Source organism: Biomphalaria glabrata, chromosome 13 (assembly GCF_947242115.1).
Source record: "Biomphalaria glabrata chromosome 13, xgBioGlab47.1, whole genome shotgun sequence".
NCBI lineage: Eukaryota > Metazoa > Mollusca > Gastropoda > Planorbidae > Biomphalaria > Biomphalaria glabrata.
Genome location: NC_074723.1, coordinates 12,439,732 through 12,450,318, shown reverse-complemented (window position 1 = coordinate 12,450,318; position 10,587 = coordinate 12,439,732). Strand labels below are relative to the sequence as shown.

Here is a 10,587-nt window from a genome sequence, read left to right as displayed (position 1 = left end):
AAAACCCAAAGATGTAACTAAATGGTAGCAATGTGTCTAGTAGAAGTAACAAAAACCCAAAGATGTAACTAAATGGTAGCAATGTGTCTAGTAGAAGTAACACAAAACCCAAAGATGTAACTAAATGGTAGCAATGTGTCTAGTAGAAGTAACAAAAACCCAAAGATGTAACTAAATGGTAGCAATGTGTCTAGTAGAAGTAACACAAAACCCAAAGATGTAACTAAATGGTAGCAATGTGTCTAGTAGAAGTAACAAAAACCCAAAGATGTAACTAAATGGTAGCAATGTGTCTAGTAGAAGTAACAAAAACCCAAAGATGTAACTAAATGGTAGCAATGTGTCTAGTAGAAGTAACACAAAACCCAAAGATGTAACTAAATGGTAGCAATGTGTCTAGTAGAAGTAACACAAAACCCAAAGATGTAACTAAATGGTAGCAATGTGTCTAGTAGAAGTAACAAAAACCCAAAGATGTAACTAAATGGTAGCAATGTGTCTAGTAGAAGTAACACAAAACCCAAGATGTAACTAAATGGTAGCAATGTGTCTAGTAGAAGTAACACAAAACCAAAGATGTAACTAAATGGTAGCAATGTGTCTAGTAGAAGTAACACAAAACCCAAAGATGTAACTAAATGGTAGCAATGTGTCTAGTAGAAGTAACACAAAACCAAAGATGTAACTAAATGGTAGCAATGTGTCTAGTAGAAGTAACACAAAACAAAAGATGTAACTAAATGGTAGCAATGTGTCTAGTAGAAGTAACACAAAACCAAAGATGTAACTAAATGGTAGCAATGTGTCTAGTAGAAGTAACAAAAACCCAAAGATGTAACTAAATGGTAGCAATGTGTCTAGTAGAAGTAACACAAAACCAAAGATGTAACTAAATGGTAGCAATGTGTCTAGTAGAAGTAACACAAAACCAAAGATGTAACTAAATGGTAGCAATGTGTCTAGTAGAAGTAACACAAAACAAAAGATGTAACTAAATGGTAGCAATGTGTCTAGTAGAAGTAACAAAAACCCAAAGATGTAACTAAATGGTAGCAATGTGTCTAGTAGAAGTAACACAAAACCAAAGATGTAACTAAATGGTAGCAATGTGTCTAGTAGAAGTAACACAAAACAAAAGATGTAACTATATGGTAGCAATGTGTCTAGTAGAAGTAACACAAAACCCAAAGATGTAACTAAATGGTAGCAATGTGTCTAGTAGAAGTAACAAAAACCCAAAGATGTAACTAAATGGTAGCAATGTGTCTAGTAGAAGTAACACAAAACCCAAAGATGTAACTAAATGGTAGCAATGTGTCTAGTAGAAGTAACACAAAACCCAAAGATGTAACTAAATGGTAGCAATGTGTCTAGTAGAAGTAACAAAAACCCAAAGATGTAACTAAATGGTAGCAATGTGTCTAGTAGAAGTAACACAAAACCAAAGATGTAACTAAATGGTAGCAATGTGTCTAGTAGAAGTAACACAAAACCCAAAGATGTAACTAAATGGTAGCAATGTGTCTAGTAGAAGTAACACAAAACCCAAAGATGTAACTAAATGGTAGCAATGTGTCTAGTAGAAGTAACACAACCCAAAGATGTAACTAAATGGTAGCAATGTGTCTAGTAGAAGTAACACAAAACCCAAAGATGTAACTAAATGGTAGCAATGTGTCTAGTAGAAGTAACAAAAACCCAAAGATGTAACTAAATGGTAGCAATGTGTCTAGTAGAAGTAACACAAAACCAAAGATGTAACTAAATGGTAGCAATGTGTCTAGTAGAAGTAACACAAAACCCAAAGATGTAACTAAATGGTAGCAATGTGTCTAGTAGAAGTAACAAAAACCCAAAGATGTAACTAAATGGTAGAAATGTGTCTAGTAGAAGTAACAAAAACCCAAAGATGTAACTAAATGGTAGCAATGTGTCTAGTAAAAGTAACAAAAACCCAAAGATGTAACTAAATGGTAGAAATGTGTCTAGTAGAAGTAACAAAAACCCAAAGATGTAACTAAATGGTAGCAATGTGTCTAGTAGAAGTAACACAAAACCCAAAGATGTAACTAAATGGTAGCAATGTGTCTAGTAGAAGTAACACAAAACCCAAAGATGTAACTAAATGGTAGCAATGTGTCTAGTAGAAGTAACAAAAACCCAAAGATGTAACTAAATGGTAGCAATGTGTCTAGTAGAAGTAACACAAAACCAAAGATGTAACTAAATGGTAGCAATGTGTCTAGTAGAAGTAACACAAAACCCAAAGATGTAACTAAATGGTAGCAATGTGTCTAGTAGAAGTAACACAAAGGAAAGAATTATTTTTTTTCTGTGTGAATCTATATATGCAGAGAAGCATTGTCTTTCTGAGCAATGTGTAGGAGACAATACACCTTTTACAAAGCTTGTATCAACTCTCCCTGTCTGTCCGTCTGTCTGTCTGGTTGAAAGTGTGTACACGTTATTTTTCCCACACTCATTCTCGGATCAAGCTGAAACTTCGCACACTTATTCATTGACATAGACAAGACATAGGTCAATAAAAAAGGTAACCAATTAGACAATTAATTAATGATAATTCATTATTTTGTTTAATAGCAAAATAGATAAAGGGAAACTACTACTTCATTATTCACAGATATGGCAAAGACCATCGGCTGACTATTAGCATGAATAAAGAAGCCGTGATGGGGTCACCTACTACAATATCACCCTCCATCCCCATTGATGAAACCAAGCTTGGTGCAAAAAAAAAAAACCAAAGCGGGGGGGGGGGAGTGTGGGGGGGCTTCAAGGTGTTTTGTTCAGGCAAGAGCAAAAATCAAATTGATTTCACTATCGCTGGCTGCTTCCTAGGGATCGTGAAGATCACGTGACAGGAAGGAATGTTTCGTACTGAGATACTCGCTCGAACGGACCTTCCCAGCATCTTTACATACCTCAGACAGCGCCACCTGCACTGGTTTGGTCCGCCTAATGAACGATGAATCATCCTTTATGGACAACTCGCCTTGGTCACAAGACAAACTGGTCGTCCCCACCTCCGATGTATGGACGTTATCAGGCAGGAACTCAGAGCAGTGTTCATCGATGATACCTACTGGGAAGACATGGCTCTGGACCGTGGAGAGATGGTGACCAACAAGGTTATGGACATCGAAGAAGCATTGGCCTGGGTATGCCAAATAAAGGATGTCTGGTTCCTCTAACACTAAAGCAAATGTCACATTTGCCTCTGCTATATGTGTACGGGAGTGATTCACCCGAGTAGTGCTTCGCCAGATAAATCATACTAGGATTAATGGAGGCTCGGCAGTGATATGTATAAATGTCCTGCATGTTAGTGGTACCTTTTAATATGTTGATAATAGAATCTGCGCTACAAATAAACTCCATGATAAATATATTTATGTGTGATACAGCGTAAAATGAATTTGTCAAATATTTATTTTAAAGTTTATAGATTTAAGGAAAGTATTTCAAAATTTGAATAGTTTTAAAAACAATCTTATTTTAAGATCAACATGTACAGCTAGATAAACATTCTGATCATATATAAGATTTTATTTTTAATAGACACAATAAAAATAGAGAATAAACGATCTTAGCCATTCTTTATTTATCTCCCCTTTTTACTTAGAGCATAGTTAAAAAACCAATTCCCTACAAAATCTTAAGAGCGTATGTCGGCTGATGATAAATTCTTCCTTTTCTGAGGTTACGATGGAGTTATATGACAAACACAACGACCAACCGATCAATCTTTACCAAATAAGGTCAACCAAGTCGTAAACTTTAAAGAAATAGAAGTTTACAAGAAAACATACTACGGAAGTTGAATCCAATACTTTCAGTTGAACCATCAGATGGCTACCAAACTTTCCTTCTTTCTTTCTTGAAACGGGAGTCTATTAATTTTGAATAAATGACATTTTTAGAACACTAAAGTTGTGAGTATGGGAAAGAGAATCTCTTAATATACATATTCAAATTCTTGTCCATGGAAATACATTAGAGCGATTGATCTGCTTTCTAATTAGAATGCACTAAGACTCCACGGCCCAGTAAACAGCCTGGATGTCAATTAAGACAAGAGTCAGGCACTATTTTTTTTTTAAATCAGTGATACGAAACTAGACTTTCTAAAAATCGATTCGACAACGGATTGGTATTGGGTTCATACGAGTAAGTGCTCAGATAACGACTTATAGGAAAATCGAAATAAAAAAAAAACTCAAACGATAAAGAAAAGAAAAACACACAAATATTATTGGCAAGACAAGCATTCAAGAGGGAGGTAATATTTTAGAGTTCAATATCAAGGGAGATAACCAAAGAAATAGTGTTTAAACGTCAGTTCATGCAAACAAAGCCGCTGTTTAGAGAGACAACAAGCTGCAATTCATTTTATATATAAAGATGCGTGTAAGCATAACATTCCAACATTGCTTTAAACTGGGCCGGCGCAACGATTAGGTCAGCCTGGCGACCTCGGTAGGGATATTAGGCAAAGAAATTGCAGTATAGGAGATACGGTAAGGTTATTTATTGCAGTACTTGTACAATCGGTAATATTTGATTAGATATATATATAAGACCATAAGCATTCCAACAAACGTTATGCTGCTCCAACTGTGGTTTAGAAACAGACAATAGAGTTAAACTCTACATTTGATAAGCACTGATTCTTTGGGGGGAAGAGATTCAAGAGCGAAATTTCTTATTTAAACCTAATCCAAGACATTCAACTTATCAAAGACATTCAACTTTATCCAAGACATTCAACTTATCAAAAACATTCAACTTATCAAAGACATTCAACTTATCAAAGACATTCAACCTATACAAGAGATTGAACTTAATCCAAGACAACTTATACAAGAGATTGAACTTATCCAAGGCATTCAACTTATTAAAGACATTCACTGAATCCAAGACATTAACTTAATCCTAGACATTCAACTTATCCAAGACATTTAACTTATCCAAGACATTCACTTAGACTTAATCCAAGACATTCACCCAATTCAAGTGGAAACAAAAGATTGAAATTATTCATAATGCATGTCTGCATGGCACCAATTTAGTTTTCACCTACCCTAACTGATGATGGTGCCAAGATGGGCATGTTGTGGAGGCCTTTGGAGAGACACCCAGATCCCAGATGTCTAGAAGAAGCTGGTTGGTGGCGCATGCCCCAGATTGGACCACAGGTAGAGTTGAGATGAACCGAATAGTGAGGTAGAAAGGTAGACAGCTTTTTTTTCTATTGTGATATAGAGAAAGTAGATTTTTAATAATTGTGGATTAGAACGGTAGAGAACTCATTCTCACTAAAGGGAGAAAAGGTAGACAACTCCTTCCAAAAGCGAAGTAGTAAAAAATGTAGTTAGACAACTCTATTACCATTGTGATATGATAAGGTAGATAACTCCTTCCACTGAGATGTATAATGAAGTCTTCTAATTGCAACTTGGAACTAGTTGGCTACTTTGAACTTTATGAACTGGATGGATACGTATTATATACACAAGGGCTACATACAGAATAATTATTTAGATTGATCTAAGGCTCTTTAAGCTTGATGGTAAAGTTTCCGCCTTCGACTGACATTCCCTAGGTCTTACGTTCACATCATACTGAGAGACTAAATAGTTTACTCCGGAAAAGTGACCAAAGCTTGTATGTCCAGAGTCCAGTCATTTAAGTCATCATCAAGGGGACATGAAGGTTGGCTAGAATACTGGGGGAGACGACGCTTCCTTATACACCACTTCATATCAACTGTAGTATGGTCTGCCTACAGGAGCCTAACTTCTGGAATTGAAGTTTTAAGTTCAGACCCAAAGCGGCGATGTAGCTCGCGCTCCAGACGAAACAACATTAGCCGAGTTTTAAACCTAAAACGTTCGTGTCGATCACCTTCTTTGAGATATAATTAATTAAGTTTGAGATTTATTTCGTGCATCTAGCTCGGGATGTTTTCCTGCAGATGACAAGAAAAAAAAATCGATATTCTCCATGACACGTAATCGATAGCGCCACGTGAAATAATTTTTTTTTCAAACTGTCACATGCTGAACACAAGGAGAAAAAAAAAAACAAAAAACGACACAAGTACAACATCTCAGTGTAGTCGATGTGATACATACAGTATGGGATATAGTTCTATAGACACATAGTTTAAGAAATACTACTATAGACACACAGTTTGAGAAATACTACTATAGACACACAGTTTGAGATATGTTACTATAGACACATACTTTGAGAAATACTACTATAGACACAGTTTGAGATACGCTATTATAGACACACAGTTTGAGTTCTAATGTAATCTTCTGTTCTCCTTCAATCCTAGATCGACTTAAGTTCATCTCGTAGGACACTTATTCATGTGACTGTGGAGTCCTATTCGGAAGAGATATTCCCGTCCGCTTGCAAACGCAGGTGAAGGTCACTTTTGCTCTGGTGGTAGTGGAACCAGAAGTTTTTGGTTAGGCTTGCTTTTTTTGTTCTTAAAGCTTAGGTCGATGTTGTTTTTTACTCCCGTTAGTTAAATTATAATACAACTTCATGAATACAATCAACAGATTCAAAACGTGACACTGGTATTGTGTTTAAAATATATTTGGCTGCAAGGGAAAGCTTCGAGAGATCTCAGGACCCACGGAATACGGGCTCCTTTTAATTCAGATTAGCTACATCTAGTTTTCTTTTTAACTTTAAAAAAAATTGCTCCTCGCGCAAAGGTCCAATCTCTTATGTAGGGGAAAGGGTATCTGGTAGGTTAGACCAAAAGCTTGTTGCCACGTCACAGGTCGTGTTATTAGTCAAAACTGCCAACAGGTTGGACGTCGCAGATCAGGGTTAAGACCTGCTATAACGATAAAACTCGGCTGATGTGGATCTATAACCAGGAGTAAATGGATTTGCGTTAATTACTTACTCTAGTAATAGAACGTCAATACCATAGGAACAACATGAGGAACAACATAAAAACAACATGAGGAACAATATGAGGAACAACATCAGGAACAACATCAGGAACAACATGAGGGGCAACATGAGGAACAACATGAGGAACAACATGAGGAACAACATGAGAAACAACATGAGGAAGAACAAGAGAAACGATATGATGAACAGCATGAGGAGGAATAACATGAGGAACAACATTAGGAACAACATGAGGAACAGCATGAGGATCAAAATTAGGAACAATATGAGGAACAACATAAGGAACAACATGATGGACTACGTGAGGAACAACATGAGGAACAACATGAGGAACAGCATGAGGATCAAAATTAGGAACAACATGAGGAACAGCATGAGGATCAAAATTAGGAACAATATGAGGAACAACATAAGGAACAACATGATGAACTACATGAGTAACAGCATGAGGAACAACATTAGGAACAGCATGAGGAACAGCATGAGGATCAAAATTAGGAACAATATGAGGAACAACATAAGGAACAACATGATGAACTACATGAGGAACAACATAAGGAACAACATGAGGAATAACAAAAGGAGCAACATGATGAACTACATGAGGAACAACATAAGGAACAACATGAGGAATAACATAAGGAGCAACATGATGAACTACATGAGTAACAACATAAGGAACAACATGAGGAATAACATAAGGAGCAACATGATGAACTACATGAGTAACAACATAAGGAACAACATGAGGAATAACATAAGGAGCAACATGATGAACTACATGAGGAACAACATAAGGAACAACATGAGGAATAACATAAGGAGCAACATGATGAACTACATGAGTAACAACATAAGGAACAACATGAGGAATAACATAAGGAGCAACATGATGAACTACATGAGTAACAACATAAGGAACAACATGAGGAATAACATAAGGAGCAACATGATGAACTACATGAGTAACAACATAAGGAACAACATGAGGAATAACATAAGGAGCAACATGATGAACTACATGAGTAACAACATAAGGAACAACATGAGGAATAACATAAGGAGCAACATGATGAACTACATGAGGAACAACATAAGGAACAACATGAGGAATAACATAAGGAGCAACATGATGAACTACATGAGGAACAACATAAGGAACAACATGAGGAATAACATAAGGAGCAACATGATGAACTACATGAGTAACAACATAAGGAACAACATGAGGAATAACATAAGGAGCAACATGATGAACTACATGAGGAACAACATAAGGAACAACATGAGGAATAACACAAGGAGCAACATGATGAACTACATGAGTAACAACATAAGGAACAACATGAGGAATAACATAAGGAGCAACATGATGAACTACATGAGTAACAACATAAGGAACAACATGAGGAATAACATAAGGAGCAACATGATGAACTACATGAGTAACAACATAAGGAACAACATGAGGAATAACATAAGGAGCAACATGATGAACTACATGAGTAACAACATAAGGAACAACATGAGGAACAACATAAGGAGCAACATGATGAACTACATGAGTAACAACATAAGGAACAACATGAGGAACAACATAAGGAGCAACATGATGAACTACATGAGTAACAACATAAGGAACAACATGAGTAACAACATAAGGAACAACATGATGAACTACATGAGTAACAACATAAGGAACAACATGAGGAACAACATAAGGAGCAACATGATGAACTACATGAGTAACAACATAAGGAACAACATGAGTAACAACATAAGGAACAACATAAGGAACAACATGAGGAATAACATAAGGAACCACATGAGGAATAACATAAGGAGCAACATGATGAACTACATGAGTAACAACATAAGGAACAACATGAGGAATAACATAAGGAGCAACATGATGAACTACATGAGTAACAACATAAGGAACAACATGAGGAATAACATAAGGAGCAACATGATGAACTACATGAGTAACAACATAAGGAACAACATGAGGAACAACATAAGGAACAACATAAGGAACAACATGAGTAACAACATAAGGAACAACATGAGGAATAACATAAGGAGCAACATGATGAACTACATGAGTAACAACATAAGGAACAACATGAGGAATAACATAAGGAGCAACATGATGAACTACATGAGTAACAACATAAGGAACAACATGAGGAACAACATAAGGAGCAACATGATGAACTACATGAGTAACAACATAAGGAACAACATGAGGAACAACATAAGGAGCAACATGATGAACTACATGAGTAACAACATAAGGAACAACATGAGTAACAACATAAGGAACAACATGATGAACTCCATGAGTAACAACATAAGGAACAACATGAGGAATAACATAAGGAGCAACATGATGAACTACATGAGGAACAACATAAGGAACAACATGAGGAATAACATAAGGAGCAACATGATGAACTACATGAGTAACAACATAAGGAACAACATGAGGAATAACATAAGGAGCAACATGATGAACTACATGAGGAACAACATAAGGAACAACATGAGGAATAACATAAGGAGCAACATGATGAACTACATGAGTAACAACATAAGGAACAACATGAGGAATAACATAAGGAGCAACATGATGAACTCCATGAGTAACAACATAAGGAACAACATGAGGAATAACATAAGGAGCAACATGATGAACTACATGAGTAACAACATAAGGAACAACATGAGGAATAACATAAGGAGCAACATGATGAACTACATGAGTAACAACATAAGGAACAACATGAGGAATAACATAAGGAGCAACATGATGAACTACATGAGTAACAACATAAGGAACAACATGAGTAACAACATAAGGAACAACATGATGAACTACATGAGTAACAACATAAGGAACAACATGAGTAACAACATAAGGAACAACATAAGGAACAACATGAGTAACAACATAAGGAACAACATGAGGAATAACATAAGGAACAACATGAGGAATAACATAAGGAGCAACATGATGAACTACATGAGTAACAACATAAGGAACAACATGAGGAATAACATAAGGAACAACATAAGGAACAACATGAGGAATAACATAAGGAACAACATGAGGAATAACATAAGGAGCAACATGATGAACTACATGAGTAACAACATAAGGAACAACATGAGGAATAACATAAGGAACAACATAAGGAACAACATGAGGAATAACATAAGGAACAACATGAGGAATAACATAAGGAGCAACATGATGAACTACACGAGGAACAAGGATAAGTGTCATTTCTAATACATTTCTTGGCGGAGTATTTCGTGAACTTCTGCTCTAGACTTTTGTTTTCTCTCCTCCTTGAATGAAGACTTGTGTTTCCCATTCATGCTGGGTCACGTGTTCAACTATTTAACATACTAATTGGGAATTATGAATGAATGACTTCGTAGCGGGGCAATGCCGAAATCATTCAACGAGCTGACCAACCCAATAATAGAAACATCTGATTCAATTTCAATTATGGTGAAACTTTACACTGCACGCGATGCCGCCCGTTACTTCTGTTGACTTCAGTGGCGGATCAAGGGGGATCGGTAGGGGCGATCACCCCCCCCCCCAATTCGGCT

General features: G+C 36.4%; 1 protein-coding gene across 1 annotated transcript; it reads left to right on the top strand.

The window, feature by feature from the left end:
- Window positions 1-7,009: 7,009 nt before the first annotated feature.
- On the top strand, window positions 7,010-10,258 carry LOC129922409 (putative uncharacterized protein DDB_G0286901). The gene has a single exon (XM_056008363.1). It carries the CDS (start codon window positions 7,010-7,012, stop codon window positions 10,256-10,258), a length of 3,249 nt encoding a protein of 1,082 aa, XP_055864338.1.
- The last annotated feature ends 329 nt before the right edge of the window (window positions 10,259-10,587 follow it).